Genomic DNA, 23509 nt, shown 5'->3' on the forward strand with positions numbered 1-23509 from the left:
AACATTGAAGTAACAAATATCCCTATTATATTGTAAAGAGATAAGGCGGTAAATAATAATAATAATAAGCATATATTTATGTCATGTATGTAGTTATGACACAGTTATAATCAGGGCTATGAAAGCATCAGCTGTTTCCATCTTAGATCATATATTATATGATCTAAGGTTTCCATAAGAAATACATAGGGAGCTTACGGAACGACATAAAGAGGTCACTAGCGTCTCTAAAGGTGCTCCGACCTTGAAGAACATTGTTTCTTTTTCATTTTAAGGTTTTCGGTGATCGTTTTGTTTGGTTTTGTCAACAAGAAATGTCATATTAATTACGGAATCATATGGGATGTTGGGTTATGACGTTATCATTATTGTTTATTAGTGTTTGGATTACAGTCATTATAATCATTGCAGAAATTTTATCTTTTGAGAATTTATTTTATTTTTTATTGTTTAAGAATTTATTATTTTGATTTATGGTTTGTGTTTTTATTGTATATTTTATTGGCTGAGAATGTATTTTAATTTTTATTGTTTCTAAATTTGCTTTTTTATTTTTTTTAGATTTTTTTTTGTTTGGGGTGTAATCATAGATTAATATAGATGCGACATACAATCTGATTTTGCAAAACCACCCTTATTGACATTGGAGTCCTCAACCGCCAAAGATTTTTTTCGGGAAAATGTTTTGGAAACACTGTGTTCTATTTTGTATGAATTTTTAAATGTTTTTAGTGACAATTTTTGTGGTTGTTTTCAATACACTGTATGATATTAACAGTGAGAAAAAAAAAAATAAAAATTAAAATAATCGAAAATTTGAAAAATCGAGAAATCTAATAATCGAAAAATCGAAACCTTAAAAAATCGTAAAACCGAAACATTGAAAAATCGAAATATCGAAGAACTGAAAATCGAAAAATGAAACATCAGAAAATCGAAAAAATGTAAAATTCAAAAATCTAAAATTTAAAAATCGAATAACGAAAAATTGAGAAATCGAAACTCCCAAATTTAAAAAGTCGGATAACTGAAAATTCGAAACATCGAAAAAATGGAAAATCGAAAAACCGAAAAATCGAAAAAATCATGGAGTCGAAAAGTCGAAGAATTGAGAAACCGAAATAGGCCAAAATCGAAAAATCGAAAAGTTAAAAATTGAACAATTTATAAATTGACAATCAAAATATCGGAAAATCCAAATCTCGATAAATCGAAAAATCAAAAAACTTGAAAAAATTGAAAAATTGAGAGATCGAATGACCAAAAGAACGAGAAATCGAAAAGTGATGAAGTCGAAAAATTGAAAAATAGAGAAATCGACAAACAAAAAGTTAAAAGTTGAAAAATTGGAAAAGCGGAAAAATAAAAAAAACGAAAAAATGGAAAACTGGAAAAAATGAGAAACCGAAATAGGCCAAAATAAAAAATTGAAAAACTGATCAATCGAAAACCTGAACAATCAAATCTCGATTAATCGGGAATGAAAAATTAACAAATCGAAAAATTGAAAAACAGAACATCTAAAACCAGGAAGTCGAAAAATCGAAAGACTAGGAAATATTGAAAAACTAAAATGTCAAAAGATTGAACAATCTAAAATTTAAAAATCCAAAAATTGAAAAATCGAAAAAGTAAAACACATCGAAAAATCCAGAAGTCAAAAATAGAAAAACCGAAGAATTGAAATATTGAAAAATCTTAAAACTGAAATATCTAAAAACTGAAATATCGAAAAATCAAAAAAGTGAAGTCGAAAAACTGAAAAATCAAAAACCTGAAAAATCAAAAAATTAAACAATTGAAGAACAGAAAAATCGAAACACTCGAAGGTCAAGAAATGGGAAAATCAAAACCGATTAATTGAAAAATCGAAAAATTGAGAGTTTATAAAAGTCAAATTTGAAAAATTAAAAAATCGAAAATTTGACAAAATGACATGTGAAAAATAGAAAATCTAAAACCGCGAATTCGAAAAATCAAAAGATTAAGAAATCGAAACATATTCGAAAACTTGAAAAATTGAAATATCGAAGAACTGAAATGAAAATTCGAGAAATCGAAAAATCTAAAACTTTAAAAATTAAAAAATCGAAAAATTGAAAAATCGAAAAAGTAAAAAAGTCGACACATCGAAAAATCCAGGAGTCAAAAATCGAAAAGTCGAAGAATCAAAATATTGAAAAATGAAACAAAAATTGAAAAATGGGAAAACCTGAAAAATCCGAATAGTGAAAAATCCAAAAACTGAGAATCTAAAAAGGCAGAAAATTGAGCAATCGAAAAATCCATAAAGTGAAGTCGAAAAATCGAAACCTTAAAAAAACTAAAAAATGAAAAATCAAAAACCTGAAAAATCGAAAAATTAAAGAATTGAACAGGAATATCGAAGCCCTCGAAAGTCAAGAAATGAGAAAATCAAAACATCGATTAATTGAAAAATCGAAAAATTAACAGTTTATAAATGTCAAATTTGAAAAATTGAAAAATCGAAAATTTGAAAAAACAACATTTGAAAAACAGAAAATCTAAAACCGGAAAGTCGAAACATCGAAAGATTAAGAAATAGAAACATTTGAAAAATTGAAATATGGAAGAGCTAAAATGAAAAATCGAGAAATAGAAAAATCTAAAATTTTAAATATTGAAAAATTAAAATACAAAAAAATTGAGAAATCTAAAATTTAAAAATCGAAAAAGTAAAAAGTCGACACATTGAAACATCCAGAAGTCAAAAATGGAAAAGTCGAAGAACAGAAATATTGAAAAATCCTAAAACTGAAATATCTAAAAACTGAAAAATCGAAAAATCAAAAAAGTGAAGTCGAAAAATAGAAACCTTAAAAAATCGAAAAATTGAAAAATAAAAAAATTAAAGAATTGAAGAACAGAAAAATCGAACACTTGAAGGTCAAGAAATCGGAAAATCATAACATCGATTAATTGAAAAATCTAAAAATTGAGAGTTTATAAAAGTCAAATTTGAAAAATTAAAAAATCGAAAATTTGACAAAATTACATGTGAAAAACAGAAAATCTAAAACCGCGAATTCGAAAAATCAAAAGATTAAGAAATCGAAACATTTGAAAAATTCGAAAACTTGAAAAATTGAAATATCGAAGAACTGAAATGAAAAATCGAGAAATCGAAAAATCTAAAACTTTAAAAATTAAAAAATCTAAAATTTAAAAATCGAAAAATTCAAAAATCGAAAAAGTAAAAAATCGACACATCGAAAAATCCAGGAGTCAAAAATCGAAAAGTCGAAGAATTAAAATATTGAAAAATCCCAAAACTGAGATATCGAAAAACTGAAAAATGAAACAAAAACTGAAAAATGGGAAAACCTGAAAAATCCAAAAACTGAAATATCCAAAAACTGAGAACCTAAAAAGGCAGAAAATTGAGCAATCGAAAAATCCATAAAGTGAAGTCGAAAAATTAAAGAATTGAACAGGAATATCGAAACCCTCGAAAGTCAAGAAATGGGAAAATCAAAACATCGATTAATTGAGAAATCGAAAAATTAACAATTTATAAATGTCAAATTTGAAAAATTGAAAAATCGAAAATTTGAAGAAACGACAATTGAAAAACAGAAAATCTAAAACCGGAAAGTCGAAAAATCGAAAGATTAAGAAATTGAAACATTTGAAAAATTGAAATATGGAAGAGCTAAAATGAAAAATCGAGAAATAGAAAAATCTAAAATTTTAAATATTGAAAAATTAAAATACAAAAAAATTGAGAAATCTAAAATTTAAAAATCGAAAAAGTAAAAAGTCGACACATCGAAAAATCAAGAAGTCAAAAATGTAAAATTCGAAGAACAGAAATATTGAAAAATCCCAAAACTGAAACATCGAAAAACTGAAAAATGAAAGAAAAACTGACGAATCGAAAAACTGAAAAATCCCAAAACTGAAATATCCAAAAACTGAGAATCTAAAGAATCGAAAAATTGAAAAATCAAAAACCTGCAAAACCGTAACATCGAAAAATTGAATAATAAGTAAACTGCAAAATCCTAAAACTGAAATGTCGAAAAACTGAGAAATTAAAAATTTGAAAAATTGAGAAATCGAAAAATCAAAAAAGTGAAATTGAAAAATCGAAACCTGAAAAAATAGAAAAATTGAAAAACCAAAAAACCTGAAAAATTAATTAATTGAAAAATCGACAAATAAAGAGTTTATAAAAGTCAAAAATTGAAAAATCGAAATATTTAAAAATCGTAAAATTGAAGAGAAAAACTGAAAACCGAGGAATTGAAAAATTGAAAAATTAAAAATTAAATAATCTTATTTAATTTTTAATATGACGCTTCTCTATGTTCTCTGTTTATACTGTGGCGAGAATTATTGTCCTTGTATCAAGTTTGAATTAATAAAAGATTAAAACACATTTGCTAATATTTCTGTATTACTTCAACATTAAGTTATGATCAGATGGTTTATTCATTTTGTATATTTTTAAGATATATTTTGAATAAATAAATTAGTATTTTTTATATTCTTTATAAAGAAATAATTTTTTTAACCCTGAACAAAAAAGGAATAAAGAATTATTTAGATACAGGTTTTTATTCTCTACAACTTTTGCATTTGACCAAAATACTAGGGGAACCAATACTTTCAAATTAAATCTTACACGTGCACTTTTTTGTGCTTATACAAAGTCGATCCATCTTTAAACTTGCAAGAACACTGATCGCATTTGTACCACTTGACGTCCGTTCCAACCAAGTGCAGCCTGTTTAAATGCCGCTTTAAGTACGCGTTCTGTTTCGCCTTATATGGACAATATTCACACTGATACGGCCAGCTCTCTAAATGGACCTTTACATGCGCGTCCAAATTAGTTTTCTTCTTACTTTTATACGAACAATTAGCACATTCATACCAATTCGATTTTTCCGAATGATTAGTATTTACGTGCCTCTTTAAAGAGAAACTAAACTTAGTTCTGAAGTGACACTCTTGGCATTCGTACCACTTCATTTCTTGATTGCCTAAATGTCGAGAAATCATGTGCCTTTTCAAACCGTCTGACCACTTGGTTTTGAACGGGCAGTTTTCACATTCGTACCACGTAATTTCTTCTTCGTTCATATGTCTAGCGATTGCGTGCTCCTTTATCGATTTTTTAAACTTGGTTTTGAAGGGGCACTTTTCGCATTCGTACCATTTAACGTCTTTGGAATGAAATAAATTTGTGTGTGTTTTTAAGTTATGTTTAGTTTTGGTTTTAAATGCACAATATTCACATTCGATGTCTCGTTTTCTTAAATGGACACGGTTTACGTGGATTCGTAAACCTGCCTCACGTCTGTTTTTATGAGGACAGTGTTCGCATTTGAACCAATTTAAATCCGTTTGAGATGAGTGGCAGTTGATTATATGTCTTTTTAAATAACTTTCAAATTTAGCTTTATAGGGGCAATGTATGCACTGGAATGATTTGACATCCAAGTGGTAGACAGTTACATGTCTTTTTAATTGATCTTTTCTTTTAGATTTATACGAACAGCTGGCACATTCGTACCATTTAACGTCTTCTTCGTCCAAATGTCGCCAAATTACGTGTTGTTTTAAAGTCGATAGCTGTTTAGCTTTGAACGGGCAACTTTCACATTCGTGCCAGTTAATTTTTTCTTCGTCTAGATGTTTATCAATTTTGTGTCTCTTTAAAGATTCCTTATACTTAGATTTGAATGGACACTCCTTGCATTCGAACCATTTAACGTCTTCAGCGTGTACGTAATACATGTGGTTTTTTAAACTTCTTTTGAATTCAGTTTTGAAAGGACATTTTTCGCACTGGAGCCATTCAATATTTTCTTTCCTTTCTGTGCATGCTGAAGTGTGTTGAAGCCAATTTATCAAGGAATTTGTTTCGAAGGCGCATTTTTCGCAAATGTAGTTTCGTATGCTAAAGTCCTCACTTGATAAATCCTCTCTAAATTCACTCTTAAGGCCATGATGTTTGTTAATGTGTTGTTTGAACAGAATCGTTAAATCCGTTTTAAAATCGCAGTCTTTACAATAATACGCTTCGATTTTAACTTCAGAGCATTCAAATTTTTTCAGAGATGAGCGATGTCGTCGCACGTGGTTCACCATACACAAAAGTGATGTTGTAAAATAGGGGCACAGTTTACAGTTGTGGACGTTTTTCCACGAAGATCTTCCCTGTGAAACAAGTGTTTTCGAATATTCTAAAGTCGACATTGTGGCCACCTAAAATCGTTTTATTACGCTACGGAAGCAATTGCAATGTTAGTTACCTTTTAAATCTTGTTAAAGTAGTGTTGATTGACACTGTGTTATTAAGAGCACATTTCAAAATACCAGTGTTCTAACCTAAGATTTTTACGTCGAGAACCATAGATATTGAATATAAGTATAGATGGAGCATACCGTACACTTTCCATTAAAGTCCCTAGATAACCATCTATCTAGTGACTTTAACTTTCCATCACAGCACAGCACAAAAATATAAAAATATTGAGTAGTCAAAAAATTGAAAATTGAACAATTAGAGAATAAATAAACTGATAATTCCCAAAACTAAAATATCGAAAACACTGAGAAATGGAAAGTTGAAAAATTGAGAAAACGAAAAGCCGAAAAATCGAAACATCGAAGAATCGAAAAATTGAAAATTGAATAACTGAAAAATCGAAAAATTCAAGAGCCGGAAAATAAAAAAAATCAATAAATGGAGAATTTGAACAACTGAAACACAAAAATATCAAAAAATTGAGAAATTGAAAATCGAACAATTTAAGAATAAATAAACTGGAGAAATGGAAAAATGAAAAATTCAGAAGTCGAAAAGCCACAAAATCGTAAAGTTGAAAAATCGAACAATTGGAAAACTGAAAAATCGGAACATTGAAAAGTCGGGAGAAATCGAGAAATGGAAAAATGAAAAAATCTATTAATCGAGAAATTGAGGAAACGAAAAATCGATAATTTAGAAACGTCATAAATTGAAAAATTGAAGAATCGAAAAATTCAAGAGTCGAAAATCGAAAAAATCAAGCAATGGAGAATTTGAAGAATCGAAAAATTGAAAAATCCCGACATAAAAATATAAAAAAATTGAGTAATCGGAAAATCGAGAAAGTGTCAAACAAAAAACTGAAAATTCCTAAACCTAAAATATCGAAAACACTGAGAAAAAGAAAGTTGAAAAATTGGAAAATCGAAAAACCAAAAAATCGAAAAATTGAACAATGGAAAAAATGGAAACATTGAGAAGTCGGGAAATCTGGAAATGGGAAAATGAAAAATCTATTAATCGAGAAATTGAGAACACGAAAAATCAAAAATTTAGAAATGTTATAAATTGAAAAATTGAAAGATCAAAAAATTCAAGAGTCGAAAAACGAAGAAAAAACAGAAATAGAGAGTTTGAAGAAACGAAAATTTGAAATATCCGAACATAAAAATATCAAAAAATTGAGTAATGGAAAAATTGAAAATCGAGAAAGTGTCATTGAAAAATCAGATAATTAAAAAATAAAAAAAAAACTGAAAATTCCCAAAATTAAAATATCGAAAACACTGAGAAATGGAAAGTTGAAAAATTGAGAAAACGAAAAGCCGAAAAATCGAAACATCGAAGAATCGAAAAATTGAAAATTGAATAACTGAAAAATCGAAAAATTCAAGAGCCGGAAAATAAAAAAAAACAATAAATGGAGAATTTGAAGAACTGAAACACAAAAATATCAAAAAATTGAGAAATTGAAAATCGAACAATTAAAGAATAAATAAACTGGAGAAATGGAAAAATGAAAAATTCAGAAGTCGAAAAGCCACAAAATCGTAAAGTTGAAAAATCGAACAATTGGAAAACTGAAAAATCGGAACATTGAGAAGTCGGGAGAAATCGAGAAATGGAAAAATGAAAAAATCTATTAATCGAGAAATTGAGGAAACGAAAAATCGATAATTTAGAAACGTCATAAATTGAAAAATTGAAGAATCGAAAAATTCAAGAGTCGAAAATCGAAAAAATCAAGCAATGGAGAATTTGAAGAATCGAAAAATTGAAAAATCCCGACATAAAAATATAAAAAAATTGAGTAATCGGAAAATCGAGAAAGTGTCAAACAAAAAACTGAAAATTCCTAAACCTAAAATATCGAAAACACTGAGAAATGGAAAGTTGAAAAATTGAGAAAACGAAAAGCCGAAAAATCGAAACATCGAAGAATCGAAAAATTGAAAATTGAATAACTGAAAAATCGAAAAATTCAAGAGCCGGAAAATAAAAAAAATCAATAAATGGAGAATTTGAAGAACTGAAACACAAAAATATCAAAAAATTGAGAAATTGGAAATCGAACAATTAAAGAATAAATAAACTGGAGAAATGGAAAAATGAAAAATTCAGAAGTCGAAAAGCCAAAAAATCGTAAAGTTGAAAAATCGAAAAATCGAACAATTGGAAAACTGAAAAATCGGAACATTGAAAAGTCGGGAGAAATCGAGAAATGGAAAAATGAAAAAATCTATTAATCGAGAAATTGAGGAAACGAAAAATCGATAATTTAGAAACGTCATAAATTGAAAAATTGAAGAATCGAAAAATTCAAGAGTCGAAAATCGAAAAATTCAAGCAATGGAGAATTTGAAGAATCGAAAAATTGAAAAATCCCGACATAAAAATATAAAAAAATTGAGTAATCGGAAAATCGAGAAAGTGTCGAACAAAAAACTGAAAATTCCTAAACCTAAAATATCGAAAACACTGAGAAATGGAAAGTTGAAAAATTGAGAAAACGAAAAGCCGAAAAATCGAAACATCAAAGAATCGAAAAATTGAAAATTGAATAACTGAAAAATCGAAAAATTCAAGAGCCGGAAAATAAAAAAAATCAATAAATGGAGAATTTGAAGAACTGAAACACAAAAATATCAAAAAATTGAGAAATTGAAAATCGAACAATTAAAGAATAAATAAACTGGAGAAATGGAAAAATGAAAAATTCAGAAGTCGAAAAGCCAAAAAATCGTAAAGTTGAAAAATCGAAAAATCGAACAATTGGAAAACTGAAAAATCGGAACATTGAGAAGTCGGGAGAAATCGAGAAATGGAAAAATGAAAAAATCTATTAATCGAGAAATTGAGGAAACGAAAAATCGATAATTTAGAAACGTCATAAATTGAAAAATTGAAGAATCGAAAAATTCAAGAGTCGAAAATCGAAAAAATCAAGCAATGGAGAATTTGAAGAATCGAAAAATTGAAAAATCCCGACATAAAAATATAAAAAAATTGAGTAATCGAAAATCGAGAAAGTGTCAAACAAAAAACTGAAAATTCCTAAACCTAAAATATCGAAAACACTGAGAAATGGAAAGTTGAAAAATTGAGAAAACGAAAAGCCGAAAAATCGAAACATCGAAGAATCGAAAAATTGAAAATTGAATAACTGAAAAATCGAAAAATTCAAGAGCCGGAAAATAAAAAAAATCAATAAATGGAGAATTTGAACAACTGAAACACAAAAATATCAAAAAATTGAGAAATTGGAAATCGAACAATTAAAGAATAAATAAACTGGAGAAATGGAAAAATGAAAAATTCAGAAGTCGAAAAGCCAAAAAATCGTAAAGTTGAAAAATCGAAAAATCGAACAATTGGAAAACTGAAAAATCGGAACATTGAAAAGTCGGGAGAAATCGAGAAATGGAAAAATGAAAAAATCTATTAATCGAGAAATTGAGGAAACGAAAAATCGATAATTTAGAAACGTCATAAATTGAAAAATTGAAGAATCGAAAAATTCAAGAGTCGAAAATCGAAAAAATCAAGCAATGGAGAATTTGAAGAATCGAAAAATTGAAAAATCCCGACATAAAAATATAAAAAAATTGAGTAATCGGAAAATCGAGAAAGTGTCAAACAAAAAACTGAAAATTCGTAAACCTAAAATATCGAAAACACTGAGAAAAAGAAAGTTGAAAAATTGGAAAATCGAAAAACCAAAAAATCGAAAAATTGAAGAATAGAAAAATTGAACAATGGAAAAAATGGAAACATTGAGAAGTCGGGAAATGGGAAAACGAAAAATCTATTAATCGAGAAATTGAGAAAACGAAAAATCAAAAATTTAGAAATGTTATAAATTGAAAAATTGAAAGATCAAAAAATTCAAGAGTCGAAAAACGAAGAAAAAACAGAAATAGAGAATTTGAAGAAACGAAAATTTGAAATATCCGAACATAAAAATATCAAAAAATTGAAAATCGAGAAAGTGTCATATTGAAAAATCAGACAATTAAAAAATAAAAAAAAACCTGAAAATTCCCAAAATTAAAATATCGAAAACATTCAGAAATAGAAAGTTGAAAAATTGGGAAATCGAAAAACCGAAAAATCGAAAAACTGAAAAAATGAAAAACTAAAAAATCGAAACATTGAGAAAGGAAAATCGAGAAATGGGAAAATGAAAATATCTATTAATCGAGAAATTGAGAAAACGAAAAATTGAAAATTTAGAAAGGTCATAAATTGAAAAATTGAAAAATCGAAAAATTAAGAGTCGAAGAACGAAAAAATCAAAAATGGAGAATTTCAAGAATCAAAAAATTGAGTAATCGAAAAATTGAAAATCCACAAAGTGTCAAATTGAAAAATCGAACAATTAAAGAATAAAAAATCTGAAAATTCCCAAAACTAAAATATCAAAAACACAGATATATAAAAAGTTGAAAAATTGGGAAACCGAAAGCCGAAAAATCGTAAAATTGAAGAATGGAAAAGTTGAACAGCTGAAAAATCAAAACATTGAAGTAGGGAAATCGAAAAATGGAAAGTGAGAAAATTTATTAATCGAGAAATTGAGAAAACAAAAATCGAAAATTTAGAAACGTCATTAATTCAAAAACTGGAAAGTTGAAAAATTGAGAAAACGAAAAGCCGAAAAATCGAAACATCGAAGAATCGAAAAATTGAAAATTGAATAACTGAAAAATCGAAAAATTCAAGAGCCGGAAAATAAAAAAAATCAATAAATGGAGAATTTGAAGAACTGAAACACAAAAATATCAAAAAATTGAGAAATTGAAAATCGAACAATTAAAGAATAAATAAACTGGAGAAATGGAAAAATGAAAAATTCAGAAGTCGAAAAGCCAAAAAATCGTAAAGTTGAAAAATCGAAAAATCGAACAATTGGAAAACTGAAAAATCGGAACATTGAGAAGTCGGGAGAAATCGAGAAATGGAAAAATGAAAAAATCTATTAATCGAGAAATTGAGGAAACGAAAAATCGATAATTTAGAAACGTCATAAATTGAAAAATTGAAGAATCGAAAAATTCAAGAGTCGAAAATCGAAAAAATCAAGCAATGGAGAATTTGAAGAATCGAAAAATTGAAAAATCCCGACATAAAAATATAAAAAAATTGAGTAATCGGAAAATCGAGAAAGTGTCAAACAAAAAACTGAAAATTCGTAAACCTAAAATATCGAAAACACTGAGAAAAAGAAAGTTGAAAAATTGGAAAATCGAAAAACCAAAAAATCGAAAAATTGAAGAATAGAAAAATTGAACAATGGAAAAAATGGAAACATTGAGAAGTCGGGAAATCTGGAAATGGGAAAATGAAAAATCTATTAATCGAGAAATTGAGAAAACGAAAAATCAAAAATTTAGAAATGTTATAAATTGAAAAATTGAAAGATCAAAAAATTCAAGAGTCGAAAATCGAAGAAAAAACAGAAATAGAGAATTTGAAGAAACGAAAATTTGAAATATCCGAACATAAAAATATCAAAAAATTGAGTAATGGAAAAATTTTGAAAAATCAGATAATTAAAAAATAAAAAAAAAACTGAAAATTCCCAAAATTAAAATATCGAAAACATTCAGAAATAGAAAGTTGAAAAATTGGGAAATCGAAAAACCGAAAAATCGAAAAACTGAAAAAATGAAAAACTAAAAAATCGAAACATTGAGAAAGGAAAATCGAGAAATGGGAAAATGAAAATATCTATTAATCGAGAAATTGAGAAAACGAAAAATTGAAAATTTAGAAAGGTCATAAATTGAAAAATTGAAAAATCGAAAAATTAAGAGTCGAAGAACGAAAAAATCAAAAATGGAGAATTTCAAGAATCAAAAAATTGAGTAATCGAAAAATTGAAAATCCAGAAAGTGTCAAATTGAAAAATCGAACAATTAAAGAATAAAAAATCTGAAAATTCCCAAAACTAAAATATCAAAAACACAGATATATAAAAAGTTGAAAAATTGGGAAACCGAAAGCCGAAAAATCGTAAAATTGAAGAATGGAAAAGTTGAACAGCTGATAAATCAAAACATTGAAGTAGGGAAATCGAAAAATGGAAAGTGAGCAAATTTATTAATCGAGAAATTGAGAAAACGAAAAATCGAAAATTTAGAAACGTCATTAATTCAAAAACTGAAAAGTTGAAAAATTGAGAAAACGAAAAGCCGAAAAATCGGTACAGCAAAGAATCGGAAAATTGAACAATTGAAAAACTGAAAATTCGAAAAACAAAAAAATCAAGAAATGGAGAAATTGAAGAACCGAAAAATTTAAACATCCCAACACAAAAATATCAAAAAATTGAGTAATCGAAAAATTGAATATCGAGAAAGTGACAAAGTGAAAGACGAGAAATTGGAAAATTGAACAACTAAAGAATAAAAAAACTGAAAAATCTCAGAACTAAAATTTCGAAAACACTGAGAAACGCAATGTTGAAAAATTGAGAAACCGAAAAGGGGAAAATGAAAAGAAGGAAGAATTGTAAAATCCAAAAAATGAAAAGTTCCCAAATTGAAATGTGAAAAAATTGAGGAATCTGTGTCCATGCTATCCGAGTGTGGCCAACATCTACAGCACACATCCTAACCGGTTTCGACCATAATTTCTGCTGTTTCAACTTTCGAATTCTCAGTTTTTCGAAATTTTAGTTTGGGGACTTTTCAGTTTACTCCTATTTATTTTTCAATTTTTGGATTTTACAATTTCTCAATTTTTCAATTTCTCGGTTTTCAGTTTTTCTTTTCAATTTTACGATTTTTAAATATTTCGATTTTTCAACTTCACTTTTTTGATTTTTCGATTTCTCAATTTTTCAATTTTTTGATTTTTCAGTTTTTGGACGTTTGAGTTTTGGGATTTTTCAGTTTACTTGTTATTCAATTTTTCGATTTTTTTTAAGATTGCGATATTTCGACTTCACTTTTTTGATTTTTCGATTTCTCAATTTTTTGATTCTTTGGATTCTCGGTTTTTGGATATTTCAGTTTTGGGATTTTTCAGTTTTTCGATACGTCAGTTTTTCTTTCATTTTGCAGTTGTTCGATATTTCAGTTTTGTGATTTTTCAATATTTCTGTTCTTCGACTTTTCCATTTTTGACTTCTGGATTTTTCGACTTGTCGATTTTTTACTTTTTCGATTTTTAAATTTTAGTTTTCTCGATTTTTCATTTCAGCTCTTCCATATTATTTCAAATGTTTCGATTTCTTAATCTTTCGATTTTTCGACTTCCCGATTTTAGATTTTCTGCTTTTCAATTGTTATTTTGTCAAATTTTTGATTTTTTAATTTTTCAAATTTGACTTTCATAAACATTCAATTTTTCGATTTTTCAATTAATCGATGTTTTGATTTTCCTGTACTTCAATTCTTTAATTTTTTGATTTTTCAAATTTTTCGACTTCACTTTTTTGATTTTTCGATTTTTCAATTCTTCGACTTTTCTATTTTTGACTGACTATTTTTCGATGTGTCTACCTTTTTACTTTTTCAGAATCGATTAAATGAAACATTATAAAATCGAGAAAATGAAAATTAAAAAAATCATTGAAAAAAAAAAAACGAAAAAATGTGGCTTAAAAAAATTGGTCGAAGGAAAATAAATCCAGATTTTTCGAAAAATTATAAGATTTGATTTTGCGAATTTTATTTTTATAATAACCCTAATTTTTTAAATTGGAAATCGAATATTGAAAATTTGAAAAATTAAATAAGCGAAAAATTATTATTTTGTGTTTTTTATTTTTTCGTGTTTCAGTTTCATAATTTTTCGCTTTTTCAATTCCAATTTTTGCAATTTCCTAATTTTAGACATTCGTTTTTTTTTAGTTTTTCAATTTTTCCGATTTTTGATTTCTATTTTTCATTTTTCCGATTTTTTAATGGTAATTTTTTCAATTTTATATCACATTATTTCATTTTTCAGTTGTTCAAGTTTCCAATTTTTAATTGTTCTGACTTCTTTAATTTCCAATATTTCACTTTTACAATACATTTTTTTTTTCAGTTTTGCACTTTTCTTCTTTCGATTTTTGAATTTTTTGTTTCTTCAATTTTTCAAGTTCTTGATTTCCAATTTTTAGAGTTTTCAAAGTTCTTTTTTATTTTACAATTTTGCATTTTTTCCATTTATATTATGCGCAAAGTTTAAAAATCGAAAAATTAGAAAATCGAAAAAGTAGAATTTCTAAAAATTGTAACTCGAAGAACTGAAGAAACGAAAAATTGAAACATTGGAAAACTAAAAATGGAGCAACTTAAAAATCGAAAAAAATAATTAATCCAAAAACTGGAAAAAACGAAAATTGGAAAATCGAAAAATAAAAAAAAACTGAAATCGTAATAATGTGAAAATTTTTAAAAATTGTGTAATAATAATTTATTACATATTTAAAATGAACACTAGAAAATTTGCAAATCAAAAATTGAAGAAACAAAATATTGAAAATTGCACAAACTGAAAAATCTACAATCGAAACGAAAAAATTGCAAATCGAAAAATTACAGAAATCAAAAATCGAAAGATTAAAATTGAGAAACTTAAAAATCGAAAAATCAAAATATGTATTGTAAAATCTATTTCTCGACTTCTCTTTTTGGTTTTTCGAGTTTTCAGTTTTTAGTTTTTAGATGTTTCAGTTTTAGGATTTTTCAATATTTCAATTCTTCGGCTTTTCTATTTTTGACTTCTAGATTTTTCGATGTGTCTTTTTACTTTTTCGATGTTTAAATTTTTGGATGGTTTGCTTACCAATTTTTCGATTTGTTAATTTTTCATTTCCGATTTACCAAGATTTGATTGTTCAGGTTTTCGATTTATCGGTTTTTCTAACCTAAGATTATTACGTCACACCACACCGTAGTCACAACCAAAGATATTGAAGATAAGTATAGATGGAGCATGCCGTACAGCAATAGTTTGTGAATTTCTCTAATGACATAAGTGACCTTGTACCTAGAACCAGACTAATAAATCAAGTCAATCATTCTAACAACCGAAATGTTTTATTTTAATAACATAAGGTGTTACAAAAGGAATAAAAAATGATTTAGATATAGTTTTTTATTCTCTACGACTTTTGCATTTGACGTGTTACTCCAAAATAATTAGGGGAACCAATATTTTCACTTTAAATCATATAATTACATATTATTCTATGATCTAAGGTTTTTACACGCAAAATCCCTACCGTTAAAAACTTACAATAAATTAAATCTTAGGCGTCTATTTTCTTGTGCTTATACAAAGCCGATCCATTTTTAACCTAGTAAGAACACTGATCGTATTTGTATCACTTAATGTCCGTTCCAACCAAATGGACCTTTACATGCCCTTTCGAATTATTTTTCGTTTTACTTTTATAATAGTATTTCGCACATACATACCATTTCGGTTTTTCCGAATGATAAACATTTATGTGCTTCTTTAAAGAGAAAATATACTCAGTTCTGAAGCAAGTAAGTAAATTTATCAAATTATATGCCACAATCTTTCTTTATTAAAGTTATATACACAGCTTAATGCTACTACACCAAAATTATGCAAAATTAAATCCTACACATGTATTTTTTTGTGCTTATGGAAAGCTGATATATCTTTAGTTCTATAAGAACATTGTTCGCATTTGTACCACTTAGCATCCGCTTCATCCAAATGGCGGATATTTATATGCCGCTTTAATTGCGTGCTGAGTTTCGCTTTATATGGACAATTTTCGCACTGAAATGATCTGATATCTGAATGGCGACCACTAATATGCCTTATCAAATATTGTTTACTTTTACTTTTATACGAACAGTTCGCACATTCGTACCACTTAACTTCTTCTTCACTCACATGTTTAGAAATCACGTGATAACTGAAATTCGAGTGATGTTTAGTTTTGTATGGGCACTTTTCGCATTCGTACCATTTAATTTTTTCTTCGTCTACATGTTTCAAACGGAAGTGGCTGTTTAAAGATTCCTTATACTTAGATCTGAATGGACACTCCGTGCATTCGTGCCATTTAACGTCTTCTGCCCGCGAGTGTATCTTATTAATGTGCTTTTTTAAATTATTTTTTAATCTAGTTTTAAAAGGACATTTTTCGCACTTGTGCCATTCATCATCCGGTTCACATTTGTACAGCTTACAATTAGAATGGTGGTTGTATATATACTCGTTTGAATGGCCTACTACCTTAGCCTTACATAGACATGATTTGCACTGAAGTGATTGGATATCTGAATGGCGAATAGTTATATGCAGTTTTAAACTATGTTTTATTTTAGTTTTAAACAAACAGTTTGCACATTCGTACCACTTAACTTCTTTATTTGAATGTTGATTACGCACGTGATTTTTTAAAGTCGAGCGATCTTTAGTTTTGTACGGGCACTTTTCGCATTCATACCATTTAATTTTTTCTTCCTCTCCATGTTTCCAACTGAAGTGGTTCTTTAAAGAATGCTTATACTTAGATTTGAATGGACACTCCGTGCATTCGTGCCATAGAATGTCCTCTGCCGGCGAGTGTACGTAATACACGTGTTTTTTTAAACAACTTTTAAATTTAGTTTTGTAATTACATTTTTTGCACTTGTACCATTCACCATTTTTTTTATACGTGACATTCTGGCTCGAAGAACGATTTTCTTTCCTTTCCGTGCATGTAGAAGTATGTTGAAGCCTTTTTATCAAGGAATTTGTTTGGAAGGCGCATTTTTTGCAAACGTAGTCTTGGATGCTGAAGTCCTTGATTGACAAATTCTCTCTAGATTCACTCTTAAGGCCGTGATGTTTGTTAATGTGTTGTTTGAACAGAATCGTTAGATCCGTTTTAAAATCGCAGTCTTTGCAATAATACACTTCGATTTTGGCGTTGGAGCATGTAAATTTTTCCAGAGAGGAGCGATGTCGCCTCACGTGGTTCACCATAGACAAAATTGATGTAGTAAAATGGGGGCACAGTTTACAGTTGTGGACGTTTTTCCATGAAGATCTTCCGTGTGCAACGAATGCTTTTGAATATTCCAAAGTCAACATTGTGGGCCACCTAAAAACGTTTTATTAGTTATTACACTACGAAAGCAATTGCAATGTTAGTTACCTTTTAAATCTTGTTAAAGTAGTGTTAATGATGATTATCCTCGTGATTTTTAACACTATCTTAACCCCGCATTCTAAAATGGCAGAGTTGTAATCATGGTTGTAACCTAACATTTTTACGTCACAACCAAAGATATTGAATATAAGTATGACGTACACCTTCCACGCCATTAAGGGTGTCCAGTAGCAGACCGAAAAATGAGCTAAATAGATTTTCATTTTACGGGCGTAATTTCAACTTTGAAAAAGAGATCGACATTTCAATTGATAGATTATGTCTAAATCTCTGGGGAAGACACAATATTTTTTAAAATAAGTGAGTGTTTAGTGTTTAATTAATCGTTCATTTATCGAAGGAATTTGCATTTTTAGACGAGGAGAGAGCATTTTTCGCTTCAACTTTTATATCAGCGCAAAGACAACATTGAGCTCTATGGGGAAGACCCGGTCATTTTTGTTTAAAATTTATATTTATCAAAATATTTGCTTTTTAAAAAAATACTGACTAATGAAAATAAAGTGGAACTAGGCAACCCTATTTACAAAGTTTTCCCTTTCAATAAATGGCTGAGTTTTACACAGGAGGGAGTCTTGCCGACCGACCCTTCCAGGTAATCAGTCCAGGTACTTTAGGTCATAAAACTCATAAATACTCTTAGCTGACCAATATTGTTGAAACTCTTTTACAAGTCGACTTCTTTCATTGCTGACATAATTTGATGTAAAAGTATGCAAATTTTTATAATTTTATATATTCTACTAAAATATTTTCTTTGAAAAAATTATTCAAATATTTTTTATTAAACTGTCATTTTATATATTAATCAATACACAAAACTGACACGACTTAGATTCTCATCACTTCACTAACCACTTATTTACCTGAACAATCATATTTATTTAAATTTAATTTTTTGATACTCTTTTACGCACCACCTATATGAGGTAGAGCATTATAGGCACGTTTTTACGTGATATCTCCAGTAAACCTCTTCCAATATTACTATTTATTCCTGTGTGTGTTTATACTAGAAGGGCAAAAGATTTATATGAACTAGACATGACGCGAATGCAAATAAAAAATTTTAATTGTACAATTTTTTCTTTACAATTTGTCTAACGGGTTGACTTGTTTAATAACGAGAATCTACTCTCTCCGGAAGTAAGGCATATAAATAAAATTTTTCTAGGGCTCTATCATATTATTTTCCCAAAATTTATCATCTCGTTGAATTAAGCATTATATAAATTGGACATTTTATAAATTTCTACGATAGCGTTTTTGTTTATTAAGCCGTCTGGCGATGCCGCTAAAAATGTACAAACCGCATTGTCTTATTGTCAATTTGGTGTTACTGCAAAATGCTTCAGTTGCCCTTGATTCATTTTCTATGCAAAGATTTTGGGAGAGTACATGCTGAACTAGATTTGGAGGGATGTAAAATGTTTTTCACAGTACAGTAGGATTAGCCGTGTTACTTGTTCTCTCATTTTGCGAATTTTACCAAAATAACGTTCGGTTAGTCTAAAGGATTTTTCTGCGCACCATTCTGGATTATTGCATTCGCAAATTGTGTTTTGTTCGATTAAAAAGATATCAAGGTTTGAAAGTTTTTTGAGAAATACTTTTTGCGCTGTGACATATCAGGTATTTCAACTGCTTCGTTTGATACATCGTCGGTCGAGAACTTGTATGATCCACAGACCGGAGCGCGCTCAGGCCAATGTCGACTCTATAAGCCTCAAGAAATTCTGCGGGAAATGGTTATTATTTAGATGCTTTTGTTTACACACGTCTCACATGTTTCACTCGATTTTGACACTCAACTATTTTTTTGTTTAACTAAGAATTAATACTTTCACTGCGTTTGATACTAACGTCCTAAATTAACAATACTATTGGAACAGTAATCATGCAATAGATTTTTTTGGGAAAGTACAGTTATTTTTATGTTTTAGCAGCAATGTGTTCTATTTTCTATTAATTTTTACATATTTTTAGTCACAATTTTGGTAGTTATTTTTTACTTTTATTTTTAGCAATAATAAATAGCCCAAACATGAAAAAATAAAAAAAAATTAAAATTGGAAAATCTAAAATTTAGAAATCGAGAAATTGAACAATCGTATAATTGAAAAATCGAAACATCGAAAAACTAGAAAATCGAAAAATTAAAAAAAAATGGAAAATCAGAAATTTAATGAATTCCGAAAATTGAAAAACTGAAATATGCATAGAAGAACTGAAAACTCGAGAAATCGAAAAATCTGGAATTTTAAAAATTGAAAAATTAAAATATCGAAAAGTTGAAAAATTGCGAAATCGTATCAGTGAAACATCGGACAATCGAGAAATCGAAAAATAAAAAAATGGAGAAATCGAAATTTGAAGAATGGAAAAATTGAAAATGTCAAAAATTAAAATACCGAAAAATTGAAACATCAAAAGTTGAAAAATCGAAAAACCGAAAAATCTCAATAATGTATTTATAAACCACAAGTTCAGGATTATGCTACTAAAAAATTGATAACGTCATCTCAAAATTTTGCCGAATAAATTCTACTAAAAATGTGCAAAATATGATGAGTTTTTACTTGTAATTTATCATTGCATTCACATTTTTTTAGATTTGCTTATAGACCTAGGTGGCTCAAAAAAATTAATGAATGAGTCAATTTATTCTATTGATTAAATCAGTCTCGACTCACTCCATTTTCCCAGAAATTTTTGGAATACTGTTATTTTTAGTCTAATCCACATTGATTTACGTGTCCTTGCAAAATGTTGATGATTTCATCACAAAATTGTGTACCTAAAGTAAAAATTTAACTCGAAAATGCTGGATATGTGTCATTGTATTTTAGGTGCGACGGAAGTTCTGTCGAAATAACTTTCCACCAATTTTTTTTTGCTGTTATATTTGAACATAAACAGTTTATTTTATATATTTTTAAAACATTATAAAGAAAATAAAAAGTTGTGTTAGACTGAACCTTGTGGGTTTCTCAATCTATTTTCCGCAGCATTTTAAACTTTCAACTCAATTTCTTTCAAAATACATAGAAAAGGATTTCGATGGTTATTTCCCTGTACCCTTCATTTGAAAATAAATAAGCTTATCTGGTGTTGTTTACCGATTTGCATTTTATGACGGACTTCATACAGTCACCATAATCTCTCCTCTCTTGGGTCGCTACCTGCCGTGTATCCGTACTTTGGGTTGCATAGTTACAAAAAATAATTCTTCTCACTGAAACCGATTTTGCGGGCGACGACTGGGGACCCTTAATAACTTAATAACTGGTCTGCAGTTTGATGTAGACACATCTAGATTAATTTAGTAAAATGAAAAAACTTTCAGAGTTTAAAAAATATATTTGTAGTCACTGCTACACGTGTTTCAGTTTCTCTTCTGCCTGAAGACGGTACTGTGTACCGAAACACGTGTAGCAGTGACTACAAATATATTTTTTAAACTCTGAAAGTTTTTTCATTTTACTAAATTAATATGGAGTTTAAACAAGTATCAGCCTCATCAATACAAACACATCTAGATTAATATCATTTTTCCATACAGAAAATTTAAAAAATGTTATATCGCGTCTTAAATTGACAATTGAGGCACATAACCTCAAAAATTAAATGAACTATCGACATAATAACCGACGTAGAAAGTCGACCAGGAAAGATACCAGACAAGTGTTACCAGTCTGCGTTCACTCTACTAATATTCATCGTTAATTTTTTCAACTAAGCAAATTTATTTTATATGTTATAAACTTTCGCTTTATTAAAGTTATATACACAGCTTAATGCTACTACAACCACATTATACAAAAATAAATCCTACACATGTATTTTTATGTGTCTAGACAAAGCCAGTCACTCTTTAACTTTGTAAGAACATTGTTCACATTTGTACCAGTTAACGACCCGCTATTTATATGACGCTTTAAGTGCGTTTCGCTTTATGTGAACTTTTACATGCTCTTTCAGTTTATCTTTTCTTTTACTTTTATATAAACAGCTCGTACATTCGTACCACTTAACTTCTTCTTTGTCTACATGTTTCACACTCAGGTGTCTGTTTAAAGATACTTTATACTTAGATTTGAATGGACACTCCTTGCATTCGTGCCATTTAACGTCTTCTACGGGCAAGTGTACATTAATTATGTGTTTTTTTAAATTCCTTTGTATTCTAGTTTTAAAAGGACATTTTTCGCATTGGTATCGCTTACAATCAGCATAGTGGTTGTATAAATGCTCCTTTAAATGACCTTCTACCTTAACCTTACATGGACATGATTCACCCTGAAGTGATTTGATATCTGGATGTCGACAACTTTCATGCAGTCTCAAATAATATTTCCTTTTACTTTTAAAAGAACAGTTCGCACATTCGTACCACTTGACTTCTTCTTCACTCAAATGTTGAGCATTCACGTGAAATTTTAAAGACGTGCGATATTTACTTTTGAATGGACACTTTTCGCATTCGTGCCACTTAATTTTTTCTTCCTCTACATGTTTCGCATTTAAGTGGTTGCTTAAAGATTTCTTATACTTAGATTCGAATGGACATTCCTTGCATTTGTGCCATTTAATTTTTTCTTTGTCTACATGTTTCAAACTGAAGTGGACCTTTAAAGAATCCTCATACTTGGATTTGAATGGACACTGTTTGCATTCGTGCCATTTAACGTCTTCTGCCCGCGAGTGTACGTAGTACACGTGTTTTTTTAAACAACTTTTGAATTTAGTTTTGTAATAACATTTGTCACACTTGAGCCATTCAATATTTTCTTCGTACGTGACATTCTGGAGCAGAGAACTCAGACTTTCAAGATTTGCTTTCCTTTCCGTGCATTCTGAAGTATGTTGACGCCACTTTATCACGAAATTTGTTTCGAAGGCGCATTTTTCGCAAACGTAGCTTCGTATGCTGAAGTCCTCGATTGACAAATCGTCTCTAGATTCACTCTTAAGGCCATGATGTTTGTTAATGTGTTGTTTAAACAGAATCGTTAGATACGTTTTAAAATCGCAGTCTTTACAATAATACACTTCGATTTTGGCATTGGAGCATGTAAATTTTTCCAGAGATGAGCGATGCCGTCGCACGTGGTTCACCATACACAAAAGTGATGTTGTAAAATAGGGGCACAGTTTACAGTTGTGGACGTTTTTCCACGAAGATCTTCCCTGTGCAAAGAGTGTTTTTGAATATTCCAAAGTCGACATTGTGGCCACCTAAAATCGTTTTATTACGCTACGGAAGCAATTGCAATCTTAATTACCTTATATTTCGTTGAAAGTGGTGTTGATTGACACTGTGTTATTAAGAGCACATTTCAAAACACCAGTGTTCTAACCTAAGATTTTTAGATCAAGAACCATAGATATTGAATATAAGTATAGATGGAGCATGCCGTACACTTTCCATCACAGCACATCCTAACCGGTTTCGACCATAATTTCTGCTTTTTCAACTTTCGAATTCTCAGTTTTTCGAAATTTTAGTCTGGGGACTTTTCAGTTTACTCCTATTTATTTTTCAATTTTTGGATTTTACAATTTCTCAATTTTTCAATTTCTCGGTTTTCAGTTTTTCTCTTCAATTTTACGATTTTTAAATATTTGGATTTTTCAATTTTTGACTTTTATAAACTCTGTCGATTTTTTAGGTTTTTTGATTTTTCAATTTCTCTATTTTTTGAGGTTTCGATTTTTCAACTTCACTTTTTTGATTTTTCGATTTCTCAATTTTTTGTTTCTTTGGATTCTCGGTTTTTGGATATTTCAGTTTTGGGATTTTTCAGTTTTTCGATTCGTGAGTTTTTCTTTCATTTTGCAGTTGTTCGATATTTCAGTTTTGGGATTTTTCAATATTTCTGTTTTTCGACTTTTCCAATTTTTGACTTCTGGATTTTTCGACTTGTCGATTTTTTACTTTTTCGATTTTTAAATTTTAGTTTTCTCGATTTTTCATTTCAGCTCTTCCATATTATTTCAAATGTTTCGACTTCTTAATCTTTCGATTTTTCGACTTCCCGGTTTTAGATTTTCTGTTTTTCACTTGTCGTTTTTTCAATTTTTCGATT

General features: G+C 28.8%; 3 protein-coding genes across 3 annotated transcripts in view; all 3 read right to left on the reverse strand.

Annotated features, from left to right (window-relative positions):
• Positions 1-17623, reverse strand: part of LOC135140349 (zinc finger protein 142-like) — a 36103-nt gene extending 18480 nt beyond the window's left edge. Inside the window, exons 1-2 of the mRNA XM_064070840.1 lie at positions 17406-17623; positions 17080-17351 (exon numbers count right to left, since the gene is read on the reverse strand). Coding sequence (XP_063926910.1) covers positions 17080-17351; positions 17406-17623 — 490 coding nt within the window. The remainder of the gene's footprint in view (positions 1-17079; positions 17352-17405) is intronic.
• LOC135140667 (zinc finger protein 43-like) lies at positions 4582-6372 on the reverse strand. Its single transcript, XM_064071310.1, has 2 exons — positions 6285-6372; positions 4582-6237 (listed from the first exon to the last, which is right to left on the reverse strand). The coding sequence occupies exon 2, from the start codon at positions 6226-6228 to the stop codon at positions 4645-4647; it is 1584 nt and encodes a 527-aa protein (XP_063927380.1). The 5' UTR covers positions 6229-6237; positions 6285-6372; the 3' UTR covers positions 4582-4644.
• A 3571-nt stretch (positions 17624-21194) lies between the features above and the next one.
• LOC135140613 (zinc finger Y-chromosomal protein 2-like) lies at positions 21195-22796 on the reverse strand. The gene is made up of 2 exons (XM_064071238.1): positions 22706-22796; positions 21195-22658 (listed from the first exon to the last, which is right to left on the reverse strand). The coding sequence occupies exon 2, from the start codon at positions 22647-22649 to the stop codon at positions 21342-21344; it is 1308 nt and encodes a 435-aa protein (XP_063927308.1). The 5' UTR covers positions 22650-22658; positions 22706-22796; the 3' UTR covers positions 21195-21341.
• Positions 22797-23509: the final 713 nt, after the last annotated feature.

Source organism: Zophobas morio, unplaced genomic scaffold (assembly GCF_036711695.1).
Source record: "Zophobas morio isolate AGI-343-1 ecotype UQ-CSIRO unplaced genomic scaffold, CSIRO_AGI_Zmor_V1 ptg000040l, whole genome shotgun sequence".
Lineage (NCBI taxonomy): Eukaryota > Metazoa > Arthropoda > Insecta > Coleoptera > Tenebrionidae > Zophobas > Zophobas morio.

What these genes read in the sequence shown, in the direction of transcription:
- LOC135140667 (XM_064071310.1), bottom strand. Translation starts at nt 6,228, where the DNA reads ATGTCGACTTTAGAATATTCGAAAACACTTGTTTCACAGGGAAGATCT.
- LOC135140613 (XM_064071238.1), bottom strand. Translation starts at nt 22,649, where the DNA reads ATGTCGACTTTGGAATATTCAAAAACACTCTTTGCACAGGGAAGATCT.